This window comes from Pelmatolapia mariae, linkage group LG7 (genome assembly GCF_036321145.2).
Source record: "Pelmatolapia mariae isolate MD_Pm_ZW linkage group LG7, Pm_UMD_F_2, whole genome shotgun sequence".
Taxonomy (NCBI): domain Eukaryota; kingdom Metazoa; phylum Chordata; class Actinopteri; order Cichliformes; family Cichlidae; genus Pelmatolapia; species Pelmatolapia mariae.
In genome coordinates, this window is record NC_086233.1 from 56,944,779 (window position 1) to 56,971,513 (window position 26,735).

Genomic DNA, 26,735 nt, shown 5'->3' on the forward strand with positions numbered 1-26,735 from the left:
GTACACAGACAATAAGGCAGGTACCCTGGGGTCTGCGGAGTGCCAAAACAAACAAATCTGGTGTAGACTGGTACTGCATGCTCCAATGACATGATAATATGGGTAGAATCAGTTCAAGGACAGATAGGAGCTATTGCCATTTGACTACGATGACCTGGATGACTGAGAACCTTCACAGACACATTGCCACACATTTGCTTTCAGAAGTTTTCCATTATACCTCAATTTCTTTTTGCACTCATGAAAATATTGTAAAGGAAAACAAACATATCCCACAAAATCCACAGCTCTCCCCGGCTTTCATTATTATTACAAGTAAACTGTTAGATGATATTAACAGGCATCGCTTATACTCAGCCGGCTCCCACTCATACCAATTTTTGTGTCATGCTAATGACTGGATATGGCTCCATGTGTGTGATGTTTGTGTATGTGGGTGGGAATTCATGCTGTAGCCTGTTGTCTTATTCAGATAAAGAGGGATTTGGCTTGGATAGGGAGGAGGGTTAATTAATAACCACCATCCATTTCTCCCTGACCCCAACTTAGTCACACATGGTCTCACTGATGTCCAGGCACCAGCAGCTTAATGTTCATTAGAAAGTATTGATGGAGTTGTAGCTCACAGCGTGGATATCCCCCCCTCCCAAACCAAAAAAAAAAGAAAAAGAAAAAGAAAAGAAAAAGTCACAGGAAGGAAAAATTCAGCAAGAAGGAACTCAACCTCAGCTGCCAAAGAGAAGGTAAGAATTGTGAGATTGAGAATGAACATATTTCTAATTTACTGGTGACTTATTATTAAGGCTGTGGTGTGGCATTGTGTGAAGATTTGGTTGGAGTGTGGGCAGCAGGTTTCTGAATTCTTGTGGGTAGCTTTAGACTCAAGGGAAATTACACCTAGTTAATTAAAAATGTGGCTGGTGAGGTCTATAAAAGTCATGTCTCACATGGGAACATATTTTGTCCCTAGCAGCAGAAAGGCCTCTGACACATTTGAGAACTAGTATTAAGACATTGTACGAGATGCTTTCAATCTCCTCAGCTGTCCAGATTTTAATATAAGATTTAATAAGCAGTGCTGTTTGCTAACAGGTGAGACCTCCATATGATATGTTCAGTGAAATCAAATTAACAGAGACAATGATCTTGTCATACTAATGACACAGTCTTACATGAATCTGTAACGGGACAGGCAATAACAGAAAGAAAGAACAGACCTCTTTCCATGACTTGGTCTTCCTGCGGCAGTCTGGTCACCTGACCTTCATCCTCCACCTCTCTGTAGGGAAGTACCGAACATCTCTTCCCAGCGTGGGAGAGACCTGTCAGGTGCACTGATGTGGAGACTCCCAAGATGATGTTTAATTCCAGTGGGGTGCAGACGTCTAAGGGACTTGCGTTGCCTCATCGCGGTTGACAAATCACTTTTTCATGCCTTTTACAGAAATCACCAAATTCAAAGCGCGTGACTGGTTTCCAGCCCAGTCCAACCTGTGTTTTCTGAGGCGGTGACAGACAACGCTCCTGAATGAATGAGTGGATGGGCCCCGACATCAATGTGGTGGGACCACTGCAGCTCCCACCCAACGATGAATTCTCCATCTTAGAGAGTTCCCACTTTTATGGTAAGTTTACAGAAAGACAACATCAAAACTGAGCAAGTGAGAACATTCCCATACTAATTTCTTTGCAATTATAATCAGTACAAGCATGGGGAAATCATCTCTGCATTTAACTTGTACTAGTGTTTAGAACAATAAAACAAGAAACCATATATAAAAGATGGCTGTAGCCACCCTGGCATCACCCATGCATGGGTCTGTGAGCTATTTTGAAGCTTGAAATTGTTGCAGGTTTGATTTTAGGAGCTACAAGTGATCAAGTTTGTATGAGAGGAGTGCGGTGCTGAATTCCAGTTCTAACAGTAGAAAGGTTAATTGGCAGGCTGCATTGACAGAATCATTGAGTGCAGTTTAAAGACGGGGATCCCTGCTAATTAGTGCTAAGTAACAAGAGAAATAGTAGGATATCAACCAGCAAAGTTGTAGTAAAGACAACGTTGGAGTAAATACACATTAATAGATGAGTCATGCATGCACCATAAAAACCCAATCTTAGCCTTAACCTTCACCCTACTCTTTAGCACATTTTTAGAACAGAAGTTTCTGTACAGGTTTTTATGTACAGATGAAGGAGCCATGAGCACAGACAGTACAAACACAACCAAGAGTATCAGTGAACTGATTTAACCAAGGAGAAGCTTAGCAAATAGCTATCACTATGTGGGCTCTCAGCCACTAGTCAGGGTTTCAGCAAGAGCTGAATATTAAACCTTTTGCAAAGATATAATTTATTGATGATTTATTACTAATTCACAGTGACCTGTAAACAAACAGATACATTTAATAGTTTGAGGCTACTTTGTGACATTTTTCTGTCACATTAGTCAGTTATCTGCCAGTGACTAAGGATGTGTAACAACTCTGAGTGAGTGGCAACAGAATGCCAATCTTCCACTAACCAGCTGAACAAAATTATTTTTATAAGGTAAAAAGTACACTCTGCACACCTGCTATCGCCTACTTCAGAAATCAGATCTTAATTTTGAATGAAAATATCAACTAACAATAGGTGACTCTCATCCAGCACCTGTAAAGCATTTATGGATGCTCACATTCCTCCGAGCAATTGCATGAGCCGGATCTGACCTGTCCACAAATTCAAGCTCACTGAACAGTAGCAGTCAGCTTGTACCTATGTCCACATCTGGAAATGACTTCTGATATCAGCCGGCTACTTGTAGCAGTGTGAAGAAATGTGACTATGTGGTTAATAAGTAGCTGTGGCAACCTTTGCTCTTCCTGGGATTACTCAAGCAAGTGCCAAGTTGCTACAGTAGGTACTGTACTCAGATCCTTAGGGAAAAGCACGCCGATCGAAAGGAAGAAATTGAAGATGACTGTTTTGGTTAATAAAAGGAAAGATAGACTTGAACAACAGAGCACAGCCGGACAGTGTGGATCAGAGAGCAAAGTTTCAAAATAATCTGTGTGTTTGGGCTCACAGAAATGGCCATGGTCCAGACTAAGTCTTCAAGAGGTCAGTGTTACATTATATTATACTGATATTGTGTTAGTATTAGGTGGTCTGATGGCTTTAAAAGCAAAATTGAACATTTCACAGTCAGTTTAGTCAAGAGATGATTGCATTGTGTTGTCTTGGCAGTAGTCATCCCTGATAAGTTGTATATGAAGGTTATAAAACTCATCAGTATGTAATAATGAACCAAAAGTACGATCCTGTTAACATTCTTCGACTGAATATCACTTGCAAATGTGTAATTTTGTTCGTTTTGCTATTAAATCTAATTCTAAAGGCCACAATGTGCTCTGTGTAAGCAGGTTGTTAATCATTTATGGGTTTATAGTATATGTACAGTATGTTATGAGAAAGTAGTTAAACCTTCAACTTTGTTTAACTGTCACGGTTCACAATTCTTGGAAGCAGAGTTTTGATTTTTGGATTTCTATATGATAGTTTATTTGATATTCTTCTCTTGGATTTTAGCTTGTATTTTTATCTTGATGTATATACTTTTGTATTTTGAGCCTTCAGTTCTTCATCCACTCCCTAAGTTATTTAATTACGTTGTTGCCTCAGTATTTTCTGTTTACTCTCCCGTGCCAGATCATCTATGTCAAATTTATTTATGCGTCTGTGTTTCTCTCCTTAGGTGTTGTTCCTACTTCCTGTTTTATTTTATCTTTTTACAATAGTTGCCTCTTGTATCATGTGTCTGCTTCTACTTCCCTCTCCTGGCTGATTATCTCAGTCTGTTCACCTGTGTCTTGGTCTCTGGCTGTTTCCACGTCCCCTGATTGTCCTCCGTGTCTGTGTTTATCTTTTGTCATGTAATCTGTTGGTCGTCCCGGTGTTACTGTCATGTAAGAGTCGACTAATTCTCTATGGTTGGAACTTTTCTTTTACCATTGTGGTGATTGTATGTTTTGGATTTACCTTGCCTTTAATAAAGCTAGTTTAAAGGCAGGAGTCAACCGTTGCAAAGCTTTTCTTTTAATATTTTAATACTTTGACACTTTAGCTTTTCAAGGAACTTTATTATTCAAGTAACTTGTTCATATTAAAACTGCAACAACTGTACTGTGTCTCTGATTACATTTGACTAAGATGAAGCTACATATCATTTCTCTTCTTCTCTTAGATATCCTCACAGATCAAGGCAGCCCTCTCCTGCAGGATCCCGACATCTTACCCTTCACCAGCTATCCCAGCATGCAGTACCAATTCATGGAGCCAACAGTGTCTTCCACTCCATACTATTCCACTCAGAACTACTACCCACAGTATAATGGAGACGAATGGTACTCACACACAGGGATATATGAACTGAGGAAAGGACCCCTCGAGGGCAGCTATGAGGCGGAGATGGAGGAGGGCTCCTCTGTTGTGCCGGCTGTGTGCAAGAGAAGCCGGCACCTGTCACAAGCTGGAAGGGTTAAAGGGGAGGAACTGTGTGTTGTATGTGGAGACAAGGCCTCTGGATACCACTATAATGCTCTCACTTGTGAGGGATGTAAAGGTGAGACGTAGAACAGGAAACAGCAGTGTGATCCTTAACTGTAACTGTTACTCTAAATAGCCTGTCTTCTTTACAGTGTAATGATAAGAGCAGTTGGTGGAGCTAAAAGACACTAGCAATTTAGGGATTTTCTAAATGTGGTGACTTATCAAGGATGACATGGGTGGGCCTCATGGGAAATGGAAAACTGTGATCAAATAAAAACAGGGTTGAATACTAGTCACGATATACAGTGGAGAAAGAAGCAATAAAATCCTTTACTTTAGTGAAAGCACAGACATCCTAAAAAATAATACGTAACCAGGGTGACATCATCCGTTGGTCCGCGATGTCCTGTTACAAAGGCCCAAGCAGAGCAATTTCAGTGTCATGGCCCCGGTGACTCAAACTGGATGTCATGAGTAAGGGGTGGGAACTGATGGAATCTGCATACTCATATGGGAGCAACCTGGTAATGAAAAGGTTGGCTTATCCTAAAGCATATTGTGGTTGATTAATCTTCTATTGAAATTGAGACCATAAACTAATGACAAAATTACCAGCTTTTCAATACAGTCATATTTCTTATTGTACCTTGAGGAGTTGCCCCTGCTAGCAATTAGAAAGAAGTAAAGGTACTTCTGCAGTGGCTTCACAATGCTTTAGTGCAGGGGTGTTAAACATAAGAACAGCAACACGAACAAGAATATCTCCACTTTAAAAAAAATGCTAAAGCTTTTACAGTGTTTTCATCTAAGACTGACTGTGTGTCTAGTGTGCAACTGAATGACATTTGCCCCAAATTCCAACATCATGTTATTGTGTTTAGCTGTTGACTTTAAGGGGTCTAACCATGATGACGATGTGTTTAAATCTACAGTTCAAACAAATGGAGAAGAGAAAACATGTGCTTTTACAATCTTGTTAATTCCAGAGGTCTTCAACAGTTTGAAATGCCCGTGTAAGCAGCTCCAATGCTTGACCTGATATCTTACTCAGTTCCTGTAAAAACTGTTTTTGTAATCTGTTATCCTTTACAGCTGCTGTACACTGAGAACAAAATACCATTTATTCTGTATTTAATAACCCTTCAGGGACAGGAGGTAAACTATGCAATCATACACCGAAGGGTTTGAAGCTGATTTTAAGGTAACAAAAACCATAAAATTAGGCAATCTTACAGTAAGAGCAAGGACTTTACAACCCTTTTTGTCCCTTTTACAAATCATTAACTTGGGGATGAACTGCTGAAGGCCACCAGTCTGCTGTCACCATGTCTTTATGACACTGTTGATTTGGTGTGGATCCTGCCAAACAACAGGGTGAAACGATATAAGTGTAATTCCACACTGTGAAGTGGGACAATGCCAGGAGTGTGGCTGCTGACCTGTCCTGCCATTTGACTGAGAATAGGCTCAGGTCTACCTGGTACTGCCACCAGATTGGGTTCCTTCTCAGCTTTCGGCTGTACAATGCACGAGCAACCTGAGCTCAGTTACTCTACTGCATGCCATTGTGCTTAATGATGTCAGAATGTCTGCTGTTCCACGGTTATTCTGAGCGTGTGTGTGAGTGCATGTCAGTAGTCCAGGTATAACTTATTAGTGTGTTGTTTGGATTAAAGCCAGTTGGGTTCAATATACAACTAAATTAGAACAGCTAGTGAAGCAGTAACTCAAGTTTTTTCCGAGTATAGTAACACTATCATTTATAGAAAGCTGGAATCTGGAGCTGATCCTTTATTTATTTTCTAAGTACCAATGCCACAAAAGACAAAACAAAAGTATTCAGCATAAGCAAAAGTAATGACACACACATTATGGCACTGATAACTTCATACCATATATTAGCAGAAATTAGCTTTTTAATGCTATAAGAATATATGTGTCACTCAAATATTAAAGAAAAAACTCAAATATTGCAGTGCAGAAATTCCTGAGTTGTATTTAACAGGGTTATTTTTCCACATATAAAATGTGCCACTTATTATCTGTAATGAGTTCTTTTTTTAAATAACATAACTTAATGCACCCTTATTAAAAATATTTATGTGTTCTGTCACGACCTGATACAGAAGCTGTAACATAACTTTTATTTTTTTCATTTTTGCCAGAGTAACAAACGCCACAGCATTCGTCTCTCCATTCACTTCAGTTCATCTCAGTTCAGTTGCGTTCTACTTGTATAGCGCCAAATCACTACAACAATAAAGTGCTTTAAATTGCCCCGTATGGAAAAGAAATAGTAAAAACTTATATGATTTACTCATGAAATTGGCCACTTTCTCATTACTTTCATATATTGTTTTAGTAAGTATCCAAAACATACAAGTTTCATTATATAATTTTTCAAGGGATCTTATATCTGTTTTCATCCTTGTATGCTTTTCATACAAGTTTCACACAAGACAGATACAAACTTTACAAGATTTATATATATCTTTTCCATATGGGGCAATACAGAGAAAACTCTGACAATCAGAAGACCTCCTCTGAGCAAGAACTTGGTGACAGTGGGAAGGAAAATTTTCCTTTTAACAGCAAGAAACGTCCGGGAGAACCAGGCTCAGGGAGGGACAGCCATCTGACAAGACTGACTGGGGATAAGGGGAGGGAGACAGGACAAAAGACGCACTGTGGAAGAGAGCCAGAGATTAATAACTCACACAACTAATCGATGCAGATTATGGAAGCTTTGTTTCTACCAGTGGAAAAAAAAAATGCCAGTCAGAACTAAGTTGAACTTTTGGGTTAATCAAGATTTTGAGTTAGGTATGTCAAAATCCTGAACAAACTCTAATTTATGAGATAATTACCTGAAATTTTGAGTCATGGATGATTTTTTTCCCCAGTGATTGAAACGAGCTTCCATAGAGGATGGAAGATTTTTAATAGCTCTTAGTTAAAATACATTTTTTGCCTTTATCTAGCCTCTCCTTTCTTTCTGTCAGTTGCTAAATGTTCACAGTCTATATGACACTGTAAAGGAATAAGATAACACAAAATAACTTTAAGGAATGATCATTGTTTAATCAGCTCTTTTTGGGGCTTATGTAGTATAAAGGTAGATTCTGAACATTCAGTTCAACTGATATAGTGCAAATTTACAACATCCATCACCTCAAGGAGCTTTATATTATAATGATGATAACGATATTAAAAAAAACCCCAACAATTACATGACTCCCTATGAGCAAGCACTTGGTGACAGTGGGAAGGAAAAACTTCCTTTTTAACAGGAAGAAAAAAGCTCTCCAGCAGAACCAGGCTTAGAGAGGTGCACTGATTCACCACAACCTTTCAGGGTGAGGTTGGGGGTTTAGGAACGTTGTGTCAAATGCCCTAAAAATCCAGTAATTAACTGGCAAACACTCATGTGCACATCAAAGATCATAACATATCGGCGTCCCGTGTTGTTAATACATTTTTATTTTTATTTTTACCACGTTCAGGTTTCTTCAGACGGAGCATCACGAAAAACGCTGTGTACAAATGCAAGAGTGGTGGAAACTGTGAGATGGACATGTACATGCGCCGGAAATGCCAGGAGTGCCGGCTGAGAAAGTGCAAGGAGATGGGCATGCTGGCAGAATGTGAGTATCGCTGCATTAGAGGATGCCGAAACAGGGATTTTTTTTTTTTAAGAGTGTTAACGTGTTCCCACAGTAACATCTACTTATTATGATTAAGAGAGACTGCTAAATATAAGTGTACATTTTCCATTCTGACATGGGCTGTTGAATTTTAATGGGGGATTACATGTCAGTATATATCACACAGTACAAACATCTGTTTATCTGTTTAAGCTGCATTTAAAAAAATAAGAACATGACACATTTGCTAAAGTGATTTTTACCTTAAGTTGATGTTTCTCAGTTGTCTCTATAGTTTCAAATGCTGAGCTTACCTCAAACTGAAGGCAAAATCTGTAAATAGGAGCACCCACTTTTCTGAAACTGGGTATTGGAGGATTATTGGGGTCTATTATGGAGCTGTCAGCTGAAAAGAGAAGGATGAGAGGCTGGACTCCTGTTGCTCATAAATAGTACAGAGCAGCTGTGATGAATAATGCAGGGTGGAAGGCATTCACAACTCTCTCTATCTGCTGCCTCAACAGGAGCCTAGTGAGTTAGATTTTTGATCAAAATGTGAGAAGACAGATGGTAACTGAGAACGCTTCTCTTCTCAGCACTATCTTAAGTGTAAACTTATTATGCAATTGATCAGAGAAATCTAAAGTAGTGGCAGTTGCAGTGTTTTTGGGAAGGAATAAGGTAGAAAAGGAATCACGTTTAGTAGAGTGCAGTTCACATATATGCATTATGATGTGATGTTAAAATAGTAAACAGCAAGAGTTGCAAAAGAAATCTGCCTGCTTGTTGCACATAGATAGTAATTAGTTTGATCAAAGGCATCATAGATGAAAATAAACATTCCGCACCGCCGCTGCATTAAAAACCTGCAAGGTATTTAACACGCAAAGTGAATCCTTCATCGCTACTGACAGGCCTGCTGACAGAGATCCAGTGTAAATCTAAAAGGCTGCGGAAGAACACCAAGGCCTCCCCAGGACAGTCGACTGGGGATGAGACGGAGGGGCCAGAGAATGTCGACAACAAGCAGGTCACCTCCACCACCAGACTGTCAAAGGTAACCTCAACATCTGCAGATGTCCTCAGAGCTCGCTGATGCTCTCAAACAGGCACAGAAGACGTCACCGCTTAATGATGGGCTGTTTTTGATTTTCTCTTTAAATCCAGGAAAAAGTTGAACTCACCAAAGAGCAGCAGGCACTCATGAAACTCATCGTGGATGCTTACAACAAACATCAGATTCCTCAAGATTTTGCTAAAAAGCTGGTACGAAACAGAAATATTGATATTAAATAACCAAGCGAACAGTGCTGATGAAAACTGGCTGCGTGGAATACAGCTAAGAAAATAAAACCTGTATGCACAGACATCAGACAAGCAGCACCAGCTTGTTGGGTGAAATAATGTTTGCATGACTACATGCCGCTGAGACTGTTTTATTAGTTTGCTTTGTGGAGTTTTTGCTGTTTGCGCCCTCTTCCCTCTGATCTGTTTTTCCCGCTGTTTTTTCTTCAAGCTACAAGAACAGTACAGTGCAGACGAAAACTTTCTCCTACTGACAGAAGTGGCAACAAGTCAAGTTCAAGTTTTGGTGGAGTTTACAAAAAGTATTCCAGGTAATTTTTTTTTCTTTTTACCAATCCTGTGGAGCACACTGCAGTGATATCTTAAGGTCATGGACAGAGGCATGACAGGTGCTGGGAGAGTACATAAAGTAAAAACACAGTATCTTGCCTGTTGTAATGACAAGTGTTATGTCTGTCATAGGGTTTCTGTCTCTGGATCACGAAGATCAGATTGCTCTGCTGAAGGGTTCAGCTGTGGAAGCCACATATCTGCGCTCAGCTCAGGTTTTCAGTAAAAAGATGCCCACTGGATACGCGCAACTTTTAGAGGAGAGGATACGGAAGAGTGGTGAGTCTACAGCAGCATCTATAAATGTGTCGGTGCTTATATTCAGCAGTTATAGCAGATGCAGGTTTTTATGTGTGCAGCTCTTGCTTCATGACCTTCAGCAGCCTTGGTCTTCTGCAGCCAAGCAGCTAAGTCTTTCAGGTCCTTGATGAATATTTGATCTGTGTCGGTTACGTATGCTGACCTGTTGATCTCTGGCTGGGTATAGATTACGCACGAGCACACACCTTCACTGGCTATTGTTTCACTCTGTTTGGCGCTACATGTGCATCCATGCTTGCAGATTAAAGGAGAGTGGCTTTTCTGGGATTAATTTATTACAACGCATGAGTTTCTTCTGCTGTTTTAATCCAAACCTATAGATTTTTGCTTATATGTCCCCTGTGTTGTCTCCTTTAAAAGAAAAAATCATTTATATTAATGTGGGGTGTCATTATGTCAACCAGGCTGGACAGTTAGACAGACAGCAGCAGTGATGGTAGGCGTGTGTGCGCGTCACTGGGTCCCTCAGTGCTGCTCTGGTGTGAATAGTGCCTATAAGAGATATTCACAGTAAAGGCCAGTCTGCGAGAATAAGTGATCAAAGCTGTCTGAGGAGGCCATTGTTTCTTATCAAAACATCAGAAGTGCTATTGTCCACTTCTCTCCCTCTGAGCCCCGCTGGCATTTCTGAAAGCTCGATGATGTGCCCGAGCAGACAGGCACCCTCTGCTAGCTGAAGAGCTTTAATATCAGGAAGTGCTGCCACCGTGCAAGAGCATACTAAACAAAAACTTTTAAATAATATAGAGAGTAGTTTGAAATATGTATATGAAATATGTTTATTATTTAATCGCTGCTTAGAACCAGAGAAAGGCAGAAAAGGTTTTAGAAATTATGATTTAGAGGTGAATGAGCCTGGTATGACTGTGCTGCACTGTACTGGCAGTATTCTACTTTTTACATCCATCCATTCTCTTTTGGTTATCCTTATCAGGGTTGCAGGAGGGGGGGGGGGGGGGGGGGGGGGGGGGGGGCTGGAGCCTATCCCAGCTACCATAGGGCAAGAGGCGGGGCACACTGTGGACAGGTCACCAATCTGACGCAGGGCTAGGATAAGGATAAGAGCTATGATTAACTGCAAATAATTGTGTCGTAATTGCTGATGGCTTTACATAATTAATACAGTTCACTCATAAAAACTCTTTCTTCGCTCTCTCCTTAGCCTCGCTTCTCTCACACCTTCATCCACCTCCTCCCCACTCTTCTCACCACAATGCAGCAGAGCACATCCACCACAGACCCTGTATATGTGTTTTTGATTTAACTTTGAGAGACTCCAGTCTTTGATCATATTAGCTGTAAAAGCTTAAAGCTGAATGTATTTTACATGAAAAACTTTACAGCATCTTTTAAATAAATAAAATGAATAGTATAATACAACATTATAGATTATCCTGGTCAAAGTACAGGCTGTTACATAAAACAGGCCCTCTCTGTGCATCTTAAAACTATAAAACCTTGCCAGCTTTCAGCAGCATCAACAATCCTTTATTATCCATCGAGTTAGTGTACAGACTAACATTGTCTGCGTAGAGCTGCAGATCAAAGACTTAAAGATATTAATTTGGGAAGGTCAGTTTACTGTGTTTAGAGCACTTCCAGTCAGCATAAACATGTTTATTGGCTCTTCCACAACATGAACAACAAGAACAGAAATTGAATTACTCTACTTTAAGTAATTAAACCAAAGCTTAAGACATGGCTTCTTAATTTGAGGACTTGTTTATTTACTATTCACTGACTTTATATATAAAACTTTCTATTTTATTAGAAAATAAATATATGTTGCTTTCTTTTTCTGCAGGTATATCACAGGACTTCATTACACCCATGTTCAACTTTTACAAAAGCATCTGCGAACTCCACATGGCACAGGAGGAACAGGCTCTCCTTACTGCCGTAACCATCCTGACACCAGGTGAGCACCCCCAAAAAATAGCGTTAACGGCATTGATTTGGAGGTATTTTGTTGTTTCCTAAAGTAATATTTGATTCAAATTTTGATTTCTGTGAAGATGATGATCACTATCCACTCTATTCCTCTCCAGATCGGCCTTATGTCAAAGATCAGCAGGCTGTTGAGAGACTTCAGGAGCCCATGCTGGATGTGCTGAGGAAGCTGTGCGCCCTGCAGCATCCGCAGGAACCGCAGTACTTTGCTCGTCTCCTGGGCCGTCTGACAGAGCTGAGAACGCTCAACCACTTCCACGCGGAGATGCTCACATCCTGGAGAACGAACGACCACAAATTTACCCCGCTGCTCTGTGAGATCTGGGATGTGCAGTGACGGGCCAGGACGAGAGAAGAAGGCGGTAACACAGGGGTGATAATGTGGACATTAACTTACAAGACAACATCATAGCTCAAACTTACAGTCCTTTCCCAGCCTCTGTTGTGAAGCCATGACATTGGATTTAGTCATGTAGTGATTGCTTTAGAATGCTGCTTGTGCCTTTCTCATGGATTACTCTATTATTTTTAACCATTCACAGCACAAAGAGGCTCCTGTTCAAATATTGGGATTTGGCAAACCTTTTTTTTTAACTGTGTATATCATGCAAAACATTGATTAGTCAAACAAGTACAAACACTGGAAAGCCATGGTGGTGCTCCTAAGAAGTGGAAGGCTTAGATTAAGTGTGATAATGGGTGAATCCTACGATCTGCCTGAATAAATATTTTCAAGAAAAAAAAGGTTTACCTGGAAATAGTTTTCATAATAGTTAGTCACAACATCTGGGATGCAGTTATTCAATAAAGAGTAAGCAAAACCAAAAAAAACAAAAACATTGTCACCTTTTCTGCTTGATCATATTTGTACAATCTTTCATTTTTACATCTTCCAGAAACATTGACTTTTTATTCCTTATTTATGCCTGTAGGTAGCCATCTGGCCAAACAAAGTTAGAGGGCCGTGACAGGGATTTTTTTTTGCATGTTTTAACCAATTTTCTAATAGCCAATAAAGATTATTTAAGATAAATGTTTGGCTCTTTTTCTCTTCCTGGTGGTAATGGCACTGTGAATCAGAAGCTTTAAGAGCTAAAGTAGAAATGGCAACATTTAGGGATTCATGTTTGGAAAGAGATTTATCAGATGTTGAGTCCTGTGTTATGATATGTTATAAAAATCCTTAATTACAGTGTCTACCCTTTAGGTTCATTATCATCCACAAACCAGCATTTGTTTGATTTAGAAGAAAAAAAGAACATATGTAAAACTCATTTAAGGAAATTTATTTATCATTGCACACAAATCATTTAATCAGATCTTTCTACAAATAAAAGTTAAATAACTTTAACATGGTGCAACTCTAAGTCTAATTTTTGTAGTACATAAATTTGAATAAACTTTACATCATTTACAAAGGGTTTTTTTGTCATGCAATGTTCACTTTTTTAAACTGAAAATTCTCAGATAGTTGTATCTGTGCACCTAAACCCAAACTGTATCACAGATTTTCTAAGAGAAAATTGCACTTAGCTGTATCATAGCACCATCTGGTGGCAACAAATGTTACCTTTTGGAATAACATTGTTTAATAAAATGTTAAAATGTTACAAAAAGAAAGAGAGAGAGCGGAATCTGTTAAGCTATGCTGACCACAGATTAAAAATTCTACCTGACTCATTGACGTGGAGATAAACTGCAGGCTGGGAACAAAAACCAGCTACAACCTTAAGACATTTATAGGTGTCCTCTGTCCCGGCTGGTGGCAGGTGTTTCTGTATCTGGATAAACCAGGAAGCCTGAGAACGTGGTGTACCTGCCCTGGTTGCTGTAAACAGCAAAGCGCTCATCCTGTTGACTGTACAGCCACACACTGTCGCCCCTGCTGAGAGACAGCAACAAACTCTGACTCTGCATTTCCCTTCTCTTTGATGTGTCATCATCAAACACCATTGCCTGCACCTCGCCCTTCCCGGTCATCAGCTTCACTGAAACAGCCCTACGAGGGTGTTTCCCCACAGTGAAGGCGAAGAAGTACACCCCTGGGAAGTGGCAGGTGAAGCGGCCAGAGGTTTTGTTGAAATGGCCCCCTATGTTGACATATTCTACATCAAAGGTGATTGGTGGCTTTTCTTGTGTCCAGCTGCTGTAACCCATGAGGGTTGATGTCCGTGCTACTGAGAAGGCAGACCGTGGCTGCTCTCTCTGGCCTCTGACCTGAGGTGGACAGTTTGGGTAGGGTAGAGCAGGTGTAGACAAGTGGTTGCTGATGTAGCTGGTTGCCATGGCATCAGGATAGACCAGGTAACCTGAGAAGGTGATGTAAGGCCCAGCGTTGCTGTACAAAGCATACTGGGGGCTAGGCTGCAAACGCAACCACACTATGTCCATTTTCTTCAAACCGATCATGAGACTTTGGCTCTGAACTTTTCTCCCTTTCTTGCGGAAGTCGTCATAAGCTATAGCCTGCACCTCCTCTCCGTTCTTCACCAGAATGACAGAAAGCATTTTTTTGGGAAATTTCCCCACAGAGAAGGAGAAATAGTAAGCCCCCGGGATGCGACAGCGGAAATGGCCAGTGTCTGGATTGAAATCCCCTCCAATGTTGACCACGAGCCTGTTGAAGGTCACTGCCTTCTGCTTGCCTCCCACCACGCTACTGGTTTGCGTGGCAGAGAAAGCAGAGAGGAGACCTGTTGGCGCGGGAGGAGCATAAAGGGGAGAAGCTGGTCCAAAGCAGTTGATGAGGAGGAACAAACATAGCACGTAGCAGTGTGTGCTCCACTGATCTGAAAACAAGACAGAAATACCTGTGAAATTACATAATGAGATATCAGTCACTCAAAGCACAGGTACATATATACCTGTTATATATTGTTTCTGTTGGAGGGAACCAACGATTTTCACCTTTAAGATATCATACTAACCAAGTTGTAGCTTCATATTTAACCCCCCACCCACCCACACACACACGCACTTTCAAGTGTTCATCTTCTTACCTAACTCTGTCAGAAATTGAACAAGATTGAGTCAGGGACTGGGAAACACAGGGGGAAATATTGTACCGAAAACAGTTCAATATCTCTGACACTGTCTAATTCCTCTCCCGTGATTAATGTATGTGATAAGTGCTGTCTGTCAGAACAATTATGCCAAAACTGTCAAGTCAAATTTGCATAAAACTCAGAGAGGTGGTGAAGGAAATTTTGGTTACATTTTAAATCCAAATCACTTTCTTTAAGTCTTCTAAGGGCTCTATGAGTGCTTCTCTAAGATACCTAGACTAAAAATCAGTGTTTAACTGAACTGCTCACAGCACATATCCATCAGGTAAAGCTTTAAAGGTCACTTAAAACTAAAAGGCTGGCAGCAAAGTGAAGTACACTTTATTTAGGCCTGGGAAGTATGGCTGCTCTCTGTTAACATAAATCTTTCTACTTGAATTAAGCCCTCGGTGTGAGCAGCAGCCCCTGTAATATGGCTGGTATTGTCTGTTCTCTCTGTGCACTGACAGAAGGGCTGCATTAGGTGCTGGTTCATCTGTTCCTCTGTGTGCTGAACAATGGAAAATTTCAAATGGCTGTGGAGGTGGAGCAGAACAAAATGCTAAAAGATATGAGAGCAAAACAATTTAGGAAACATTAGTTTATAAGTGCACAGGTTGACATAAATCAGCTACCATTACCATATTATCATGAATATAAAAAAATATTTTTTTACAAGCATAACTTATTAAATTTTACCGTCACACACATTTGTGAGCACAAACCTACACAGACAGAAATTTATGATCCTAAAATTTCTAATCCTTCACAAAATGTAATACTGTGTACGTACATGCATAAAAAATACATTTTAAATACTACAAGGTCAGATCTGTCTGATGATAGTTAAATATGTAACTCTGAGCACGAGCTGTCTTAACTAAATCCAAAAACTCTTGCTATCCAGTTGAAATTAAGTTTTCAAAACCTAATTTTAACCTTTTAAAACAATCTTGCATTTGTTGCATTCTTTAAAGTAAGTACTTACATTTATATAGCAGTAACACAGAGTGTAAATACATACAAAATACATAAACTAAGTCACAGAAATACATTTATGACAAATGGCATAATAAAAAAAACCCCTCACACTCATTCAAACACAGTGCTTGCATTAAAACATAATCTATCCGTAAGAGACATAAAAACGCACCTGTGGAGCTACGATGGGGCAGAAACCGCATGGTGAAAGTTGTTGCACTGCTAATGTCCACATTACAGGCCTGACACCCAAAGGGGAAAAGGTTTTGTCCATTCGGATATGAGAGGAGGAGGAGGAGCTCCAAACCCCCTCCAATATATTCTTCCTATTCATCCATGAGACAAAAAATATCCCAAAATTCAACAGGACTCTGCAGGTTTACTGGACCCTGGAGATGTTCAGTCTAAGAAATGCGTTGAATTGTCTAACACTGGGAAAGATGATATCAGGCACTGTGGTAACCTCTGAACAACAACAAGCACAGCTGGGAAGCACATGTAGAAAAAAATGTGTTGCCAAATGACCAAAAAAATGGCCATGTTGATGTTAATAGCAACTATTCTACTACAGCTTCTGCAGTGCAAAAAATACTGATGCTGCCAGTGCTACCCCTCAGCCTCCTAGTAGAGGCACATGGTATACATTTGAAAATCCAGGTGACTTCCTTCTTGAGACACACGCACTAATCTGCTTCTGTCCCCTCCCATGCATGCTGACTTTTGAACTGTGGTGCTGATAACAAGCCAGTTGGTCACTACTCACTTTATTACATGATGATTATTATTTATGAGTTTGATAAAGTAATTTTTATTTCTCATTTTTATTAGTCCGAACTGATTTCTGGGTCAAAGTAAGATGTCAAAGTCCTTTTGGTGCTGACCTTTGAAAAAGCTATAACAAATCAGGATATGGCTCTTATGTGTTGGCATTTATGTAAGATGTTTTCTTTGACAGTTTCTACTGCCTGGTTTTAATTAGGTGTTGCTGAAAGGTCTTTGCTCTTTCAATTACATATAGTTTCAATGGGTTTCATTGTGATCTGTTGTTAATCAGAAATAGCCCTGCATGTGCACAGTAGATGAGTTGGGTTCATATATATATATATATATATATATATATATATATATATATATATATATATATATATATATATATATATATATATATATATATATATATATACATATACACTTTTATATATAAATATTTATACTTTCATATATATATTAACAGCTTTAATGTCTACTCCTCTTATGAAATGAAGTTGATGCTATACTATTGCACTGTATGTTAGGTGTACAAAGTAGAAAACATATGCATACAAGCGCAGTGATATTGGGTTAAATATTGCACCAACATTTAACCCTGGATGAATATCTGAACACTCTTCTTGGCAGAATTGGTAGAGTTCATTTTAATTGGTTGGTTTTCTGGAATGGACACAGCTTTTAAATGCAGCCCACAAATTTTTAAGTAGGGTTAAGTTTGGGGCTTTGGGATGGCCATTAGAGAAGTTTAATGTTAGTATGCGTTATCCATTCCAAAACCACTTTTGATGTGCATTTCAGATCACTGTCAAGAATCACTGAAGAATTTGAAGTTAATCCCCCTTTTTTATTATTCCATCTACTTTGTGCAATGTACCAGAACTAATGACAGCAGAACAGCCTTAGGAAATGGTGCTACCACCACCATGCTAGATAGTTAGTACAGTCTCCTTCAGCTTAAAGGCATTACCTTGTGTCATTGTGGCCAAATAGCTAATTGTTTATTTTGTCTGAACATAAAACTTTTCTCTGGAAGCCATTTGGCTTGTCCATGTGAGCAGCTGCAGATATTGGTCAAGCTCAATTTTGGATGCATAAATATATATCACTATATATATATCACTCCTGTCACATAAATCTCATAAATCTGTTTTTTCTTAGTTGAAAAAAAATTCAACTTGCCTGTAACTGTTCACTGCTTCTTCTTTTTTTCATGTTATGCAATTAAAAATGAAACGTACAGGCCAGTCCATGTTACCCATATTTATCGTTTTCCATTAGGGCTTACTTCAAGAAGACGTTACCTTTACTTGGAATAATATTTTTTAACCATTCGAGAAACATGTTTGCATCATGAGTGTGTTAGACAAGCAGCTGCTGTGTCAGTCACGTTCACGTCCCTCCGTTCACTATCACCGTGACGCAGAGAACCCGGAAGACGTGTGTTTGCTGTCAATGCCAACGACAGAAAGAAGGCACTGAGAGCTAAAAAGCCCGCATTTAAGACAAGATGGCAGGACTGCCCCGCAGGATCATTAAGGTAAAAAGAACAAAATCACGCCTCAAACAACAGCATGCCTTTTGTAATAACGGCAAAAACGCCGCAATCACAGCCACAAACTCCTAAACGCTCTGGTGGTGCGCCCGGCGAGCAGTTTTGTGTGCTAACATTAGCATCTCGCTGGCTAACGGGTAGTTAGTTAAAGTAACTTCCGCTTCGTTTCTGCACCCACATACGCCGAGACACGGCGGGTTAAAAATACACCACCGTGCTGTAACGATGGTGGATAAAAGTCCTTACCTTTTCTAAATATACTTATCTAAATATATTTTTCTGGTGTTCTCAAGTTGCTTGTAGTGCTGACAGAAAGGCTGGCTAGCTAAAATGCTAACACCGGCTAGTTGTTTAGCATTGCTTGTATTTTAATAAAGCCCGACACTGCAAGCCTCGTGCCTTTACTGTATACTGCAATAACTTAAAATCACACACCCGTTTTATTTTCGTTATTTATTTTTATTTTTGGCAATCATTGGGAGTTAAAGGTTAGTAAGGTAATCAAAACGTGTTTAAAAACTGCACAAGAAATTGGATGAATGAAATCGCTCCCACTGTGGGTTACTTCAACAAGGCCGATGACTTTCTGTTAATGATAACATTATGACTTGCTAATTTACTTAACGAGCTTAATGATTTGTAAAACTGTTGTTAGGTTGGCATATTTAAGGCCTTTAGAGTTTCCTTTTCTGTACGCCAGCCCAAATCAAAAATCCACACTTGCGTTACACGCAACCTGACGATTTTTTTTTTTTTTGGGGGGGGGGTCCATGTTTTTAGAGCGAGTGTGACTGCTTGTTGTATTTGTTATGTTACATTTAGGGTCACAGTTCATTGATTAAAATACATTTTCACTCGTTTGCCTTCTTAGAAGGGTAATGTGTTATTTTCCCATTTTTCTGTGTTTTCCTGAGTGTGCATTTTCTCAACCAAGCTTTCAAAATGTAGTTGATTCCTCACTTTTGTTTCCTTCTAGATCTGTAGTTGCAGACACAAGCTTTTTCTTAGCACACACATCAATAAAAAGGGGACCTTTTGTGGTTGACTATCCACGTTCGTTACCTTATTATACAGAAATGTGTGCAAAAATAATTGAGTGAATGTTAAAACAAATACAGTACAATTGATTTGGTGGCTTCCAGCCTTCATCTATGCAGGAAAAACCTTTGTTTGAAAACGTGTAGTGTCCAGGTGTGTGAGGAAGCAGGCCACAGCCCAGACTTGGTGGGAAGAGGTGGAAGGGCTGGGAACAGTATTTGATGGGACGAGCCCTTGAGCCCTGAGAGCGTGTGACTGGGACTGGAAACCCCTCTACTGTCTGTGTTTTCACTGCATGGTTTTGTCTGTGGGTTATCTGAAACATTTCAGGAATCTCACTCCCAGTTGCATGGAGGAAATGAGTGTCAAAAACAAGTGTGGTGGTTGTTGGAACATTTATTCAATTATATTTTGAATACTGTAAAGTTTGTTTTGTTGGAGTCAGTTGTGCAGTTCAAACCGCAAAAGAAGAGACTATCATTTTTAAAACTGAGAAAATAACGAAACAGTTTTGTTCAACTTACTTAAATACTTACTTCAACTTACTTCAACTTACTTAAATACTTGAGTCCTGTGAAAACCAAGTTCATCCTTACTGCTTCATTGGGAATCAAGAAGGAAGATAGCAGCCAGGTGCTGATAATCAAATGCACATAATTAATTGATTGGCAGGTTTTGTCACTTTGGGGCATTTAGGCACAATCTCCCAGGAGTGGGCGTCCCAGCAAATTTCCCTCAAGCTCGGATTGTGCAATGCTCAAAGAAACTGCAAAGTCTCCTTTGCGAAGAAAGTCTCCTCCTAAAAAGAACAAGGCAGCGCCACTTAGGTTTGCAAAGTTGCATGTAAGCCAAACCCTTTAAAGTTAAATCATGATAACTCAAGGAAATATGTATTTACTATATCACGATATCTCAAGGAAATTGAGATGTATTTTGTGTTGAGCTTGCTAACCAGCTGCTTAAAAACCTGCCTTTATACCATGCAATCAGATCGCAAATTTGCATTTGCTCTTCCTGTCATATTGAGTGCTTCAGCAGTGTTTGGTTGTGTCATTTAAGTAGGGGTCACACATCACCAGCTGCTGGTGTCTTATCTTTTGTAGCCTGTTTACACCTTCTGTAGGAACAGTTTTCTTGCACATTTTGCAGAGTACATTGTTAGGAGCTGTTAAATCCCCCCCCCCCTTTTTTTTTTTTTAAACTAAGACTAAGACTTGTGGGGTGGGGGGGGGGGGGTCCTTTGGACAGAGGAGACCAAAGTGAACACAACATATCAGCACAAACACCTCATGCCAAATGTCAAGCACGGTGGTGGTAGGGTGATGATTTTGCCTTGTTTTGAAGTCACAGGACTTGGGCACCTTGCTGTCATTGAGTGGACCATGCACTCCTCTGTATATCAATGTATTTTAGAGTGAAATATGAGGCCATCTGTCCAAAAGTAAAAGCTTGGTGAAAATTAGGTCATGCAACAGGACAATGATCACAGCAGCAAATCTATAGCAGAATGTTTGAGGAAAAAAACATAAAGTCAAAGTCCAGACCTTAGCCTGACTGAAATACTGTGGTGGGATTTTAAGAGAGCTGTGGATAAGTGAAAGTCTGGAAACCCCAATGAACTGAAGCAATGTATTAAAGAAGAGTGAGCCAGAATTCCTCCAAAATAATGTGAGAGACTGATGAATGAAGTCATACAGAAAAGAACGTTAAATTACTACTTAAAGAACGTTAAATTACTTTAAGTAATAGCTAAAGGGCGTTCCACAAACTATTGAATCATGGGGGTGTGCTTAGTTTTTCACAGACCTTCAGAGAGTGCTGTTTAATAGCCTGAATGTAGTTTTCTCTTCAGGGGTATTGCTAGTCTGTCACTTGTACCTCCTCATGCATACCACAAACCATATCGGATACCTGCTCCTCTGTCACTGTAAAGGTATGTGTTTTAGTGGGTTACCTGGCTTTGACCTTCAGCTGGGAGTAGACTTGCTGCGGTGTCTGATACACTCATAGCGGGGTTGCCACGAAAAGACCCTCACAGAAGAGTTTTTAGATTCCCACTGCTGAAGTGAGTATGAAGTCCACCAACAGACTTCTGCCTACAACCACCATTGTTAGGATAATGACACACAGCTTTTTGTGGCCTGATTTGGAGTGGGCTATGTTCAGAGTTTTGATTTCAAATCTGTCTAAGCACCATGTTTTCACCGATGCTCTTATTGACAGCATGTGTGATATTCATTATCAACTGGAGGAATAGGTTTTATGCATGTGTCTTTGCCAGCCAAGGAAAACCCATTGTAAACTGCGTTTCATTGTCACAAGAATTTGTTTTCACTTGGTGAAGCAGAAAATGCGTGAATGCTTTGATACTTATTCCTAACCTGTGGCCAAGTTTGTTTTACACTGCTGTGAATAGAACACAGATTAGAAATTTGGGCAGGACGTGATTGGTCAGTTTTATATGGAAGAAAAATAAAATGATGTGCCAGACAACATCTTTTATGCAAGTATGCGTAGACTAAAGCAGAAAGTCTGACCTAACACAGAAAGTTGAACACCACTGCTGTGATAGTCATTATCTCTGATGGAGATTTAGGCTCTCTGATGTTTAAGGACCCTGATTGTGATCACCATGAAACGCTTTAACTCAAGTGCATAAAACACACAGCGCCCATTATTGCACTGTTTCTCACATGTCTTGTTTTTTTGTGAAGATCTTTGGAAAGATTTCATGCTTTGGGGAATTATTTTTAAGGATATCTGTTGCCTTCAACCTTCTTTTGGATGTGTTTAGAGACTGCAGGGCTGCGTATGGTGCAACTCTGCACCCACAGTGGATAACAGGAGAGGACAGGGGGATTTATTTCCCACTGCCCTACTATGCTTGCAACAATTAAACACATTCTGATTTATGATCTATGAATATCAGCAAAACTTTTTTTAAATTACTATTCTTTTGCTAATTACATTTATTGGTATAGCTCTACGAGATATCATCGGAAACGCCGTTAATGACCCAGAATCAATATATGAGCTGATATGAAAAGATAAATTATTAGTGTCACTTATTCTTAAGAATATTGAACTATATATTACTATTATCGACTTCCAGTGATGTATTTTATAAACTACTTTGCACCTGTATATGAAGACTGCACATTGCCTTTATTCAGCTACAAATGCTGCAGACTGTAGAAGCATAATAAATGGACCTCCAGTCACTCTACTGGCCAGACCATGTAAGGAATGTGTAACGTCTTATTTTATGTTATATTTAGGTTTTTAACAAAATTCCTGTTGGCACAAATCTGGAACCATATTATCTGAAACCATCATACCTGTGATTGCCCGGTATTATCAGATGTCTCTAATACAACATTCAAAAGCAGTTCCCCGAAACGACCTGATTTATGGACTTGGTATTCTAATTTATATAATTCTTTCTCCTTCCTTTGTTTCTGCTTTCTTTATTTTTCCAGGAAACTCAGCGCTTGCTTGCAGAGCCTGTCCCAGGCATCAAGGCAGAGCCAGATGAAGCCAATGCCCGCTACTTTCACGTGGTCATCGCTGGACCTCAGGACTCACCTTTCGAAGGAGGCACATTTAGACTTGAACTCTTTTTACCAGAGGAATATCCCATGGCAGCTCCTAAAGTACGTTTCATGACCAAAATTTATCATCCAAACGTTGACAAGTTGGGAAGAATATGTCTTGACATTTTGAAAGGTAAGCCAGTATTGTAGCTTAAAAATCTGTGAGAATATTAATCATGTCTTTCACCATCATATCAGAGACAAAGAATATATTGTCTCTTATTAAAAGTCTCTTCCTAAACAGGATCATTGGTCACTTTTCATGTGTTTTGCCTGTATGTATTTTTATTTGACTACACTTGTCTTTATTTTTATTTATTTATTTATTTTTTTTAATAGATAAATGGTCACCAGCTCTGCAGATTCGTACAGTGCTGCTCTCAATCCAGGCTTTACTAAGTGCACCCAACCCTGACGATCCCCTAGCAAATGATGTTGCAGAGAAGTGGAAGACCAGTGAAGCTGAAGCCATAGAAACCGGTGAGAGCCATGATCTGGCGTGGTGTAAAGACGAGATTTACCACGTTAGCCAGTATGATGCTCCTAAGTTGTTATGATAATCTTGGTCCACAATCAACATTGCAACTAACCAGTGATAAAGAAGTTAGCAAATGCTTTTAAAAACTGTGGCAAATGACCTGTATTTGTATAGCGCTTTACCTAGTCCCTAAGGACCCCAAAGCGCTTTACACTACATTCAGTCATTCACCCATTCACATACTGGTGATGGCAAGCTACATTGTAGCCACAGCTGCCCTGGGGCGCACTGACAGAGGCGAGGCTACCGGACACTGGCGCCACCGGGCCCTCTGACCACCACCAGTAGGCATCAATCCTAATTTGATGCTAAAGTTATTATAGTCTCGAAATTATTAAAGAGAACACTTGAAATGCTTACCATTTGTTATCGAAGAGAGTTTTATATAAACTGACCTTTTTTTTTCTTTCCCCCTCCCCACATTGCAGTGTTATGACATCACAACAATGTGATTGGTCAGTTGTGATGTTGATCCTTGACTAAAATTATGGCATGATGATAATGTAGGAGCATTACCCATAGTCGTGCCACTTCATCTCTGTATATAAACAAGTCACTTATATCACACACAATTAATATGGAATATTTTTCTTTTAAGTTATGGTTTCCTTTAAAATTGATGTATTTATTATTTTACTTTGCAGCCAAGACATGGACCAGGCTTTATGCTGGAAACAAAAACGAAGTGTAAAGCAGCCTCTTGGAGACAGAAGTGGAAGCAAATTGTATGAACACAACTCATGTGCTGCCAAGACCACCTCCTGCTTTATTTGCATTTAAAGGACACCATCTTTTAGTGTATATACATGTCAGATTTTCTTATATATGTATACACACTAAAAGTACACACACAAAATATATATATACTGCTGACATTTGGTGATTTAAATGCACACTAGAAATTACGAGCTGTCTTTGTCCTGACTCACTACTATTCAAATGCATGGGCAGAGGTTTTAGATCTACTCATCTAGCTTTCTTTGTCCACTGGGGGGAAAAGGTGTCTTGCATCACACGTTTGTTTGTTTTTTTCGGGGGGAGGGGGCACAATTTTGGAGCAGGGGAATAAGCTGAGTTAGAGACTGGCTTAGATGTGGATAACATGATATGCTTTTTATGTTTCTTTTAACTTTGTTTTATCGTGTTGCTGTTCATTAAAAGCAGCTAACTCTACTAGCCCACTGTTTTTGTAGGCGCTCGCCTGGAGAAGGTTTAGTCCTGTGTAGGTTTGCCCAGTAGGACGCATAAACAATCATCGCTGTGCTGCTTCTTCGAGTCAATCTGGATTTGTTAAATATAAACTGAGATGACTGAGAACCAAACTGAGCCTGCCACTGTCACATTAACTTTTCCAGCCACTCTCAGTGTGGACTTGGATGTACAGTACTTTTGTGGATGGCATGAGAGTGTGTGTGGTGGGTTCAGTGGACATTGTGGACCTTTCTTTAGTTTTAGCACATACAGTATGTGTTGTTACCATATCTTGTCTTTTACATGTGAATCTTTTCTTGCTATTAGCATACTAACTACTCTTGCTTTTCGGCCCCTTACGTCATCAGTTTAATTCTGCAAAACTCTGTGGTTTACCTGCTCTCACTGGCATTTATTTCAAAAAGCAGTGCGGTTACATTTGAACAGTCAGTTGATGAAAGCGGGAACTGGGGTGTTGTGATTGGTGTGTGAGACGAGATGCTGCATTGTGGAGGAGATCACACTCCAAAAGTACAATGAAGGCTTTGACTCTTGTGATTGGGCTTTGGCTGTAAAGTCTGTATTCATTTCACTTTGTGTAAATTCATTCTTTGTTAATCTGAAGGTGAAATGTTTTCCTGCTCTCAGAATGCTATGAAACAGTCCAACTACAAACTTTTATGTTCTGTAAATAAATTCTGTTGATTAATAAATACCTGACTGTGATTCTTTATAGGACATGTGGTACATTGTGTACAAGTTGGTTTGTAATTTGTACACACACAGTTCACCGTTCAAGGGGGACGGGGGTGGAGTCTAACCCTATATATCTATCATAAGGCGAAAAGCCATTACAGGGCAAACAGGGAGAGACAGATTACAGACCCAACTTCCTCTTTACATTTTAGGAAAATGGGAAAACAATGCAGTTATTTATAGAAATGTGCAAACACAAATGGAGGCAGGCAAACCAGCAATGTGCTGACTAACACAAAGACAGTAACTGCTTTATATATCTGCAAAATGCAGCCTTTCATTATCTTTAGCGGCATGTTGCGTACTGCTTAGGTCAACAAAAACAATCCAGGGTGTTTTTGTACTTTTCCTCTTCCAATCTGTAATAAAAGGACTGGAACCATAATAACACTTTGGGATGTTAAGTATTTATACGACGAAAAAGTAACTGGAGTCCAAGTGAAATGAAAAACTGCAAACTTAAGAGCATGTTTTATTAGCCACCACTTTTTTGTTTTTTTTGAGCTGGTATTAGATATTTGTCACTAGAATGGCATTCATATTTACCAGATATTACTATAATAGTATTGGAACTGCTTTCAATGCATGACGGCAATCTTTTTTTTTCAGTACTCTACAGTACTGTGCACATGTCTTGGGCCTTCTCTCATTTCTTTTTAGTTTGCTAGGAAAGTGGCAAATTTATTGAATAATGCAAGTGTACATGTAAATACAGTACATAAGGCAAAAACTGAGTTTGTACGATTCTAAAAAGCTTGACAGTGAATATTTGATCTGACCACCTTTATTCTTCAACACAGCCTGAACTCTCTCAGGAACCTTTCTTGTATTTTCTTTAAGTAGTCTTCAGGAATAGTTCTCCAGGCTTCTTGAAGGACACGCAGAGCTTTTCTTTGGATGCTGGCTGTTTTTTGTTCTTGTCTCCGTTAAGATGATCCCACACTACTTCAGTAATGTTGAAGTCCGGCAAGCCAAACCACGACTGAAGATGTTCCATGTAGGTTTTTTGTCATGTATGCTTTTACTGTATTGGCAGTATGTTTTGGATCATTGTCATGGCAAAAATTAAGCTGCTGCCAATCATGGCAGATCTTTCCGGATGGTATTGCATGGATAAAAATCTGCATTCATGATTCCATCATTTTGACAAGATCCTGAACACCACTAGACTGAAATGGAGCTCCAAACCATGAC

The 26,735-nt window shown here is 39.6% G+C and overlaps 3 protein-coding genes across 4 annotated transcripts; 2 read left to right on the forward strand and 1 right to left on the reverse strand.

Annotated features, from left to right (window-relative positions):
- The first annotated feature begins 1,528 nt into the window (after positions 1-1,528).
- nr1h4 (nuclear receptor subfamily 1, group H, member 4) lies at positions 1,529-12,414 on the forward strand. 2 transcript variants are annotated; one of them, XM_063481182.1, is made up of 9 exons: positions 1,529-1,625; positions 4,223-4,600; positions 8,031-8,171; positions 9,086-9,228; positions 9,339-9,437; positions 9,688-9,787; positions 9,939-10,085; positions 11,932-12,045; positions 12,176-12,414. In XM_063481182.1, exons 1-9 carry the CDS (start codon positions 1,529-1,531, stop codon positions 12,412-12,414), a joined length of 1,458 nt encoding a protein of 485 aa, XP_063337252.1. The 2 variants fall into 2 exon arrangements, with proteins under 2 accessions (XP_063337252.1, XP_063337253.1); XM_063481183.1 differs by lacking the exon at positions 1,529-1,625 and adding an exon at positions 3,069-3,099.
- A 1,400-nt stretch (positions 12,415-13,814) lies between these two features.
- On the reverse strand, positions 13,815-16,305 carry c1qtnf13 (C1q and TNF related 13). Its single transcript, XM_063480406.1, has 2 exons — positions 16,275-16,305; positions 13,815-14,866 (listed from the first exon to the last, which is right to left on the reverse strand). The coding sequence occupies exons 1-2, from the start codon at positions 16,303-16,305 to the stop codon at positions 13,815-13,817; spliced, it is 1,083 nt and encodes a 360-aa protein (XP_063336476.1).
- A 1,992-nt stretch (positions 16,306-18,297) lies between these two features.
- ube2na (ubiquitin-conjugating enzyme E2Na) lies at positions 18,298-25,498 on the forward strand. Its single transcript, XM_063479917.1, has 4 exons — positions 18,298-18,410; positions 22,943-23,189; positions 23,396-23,536; positions 24,239-25,498. Exons 1-4 carry the CDS (start codon positions 18,381-18,383, stop codon positions 24,283-24,285), a joined length of 465 nt encoding a protein of 154 aa, XP_063335987.1. The 5' UTR covers positions 18,298-18,380; the 3' UTR covers positions 24,286-25,498.
- Positions 25,499-26,735: the final 1,237 nt, after the last annotated feature.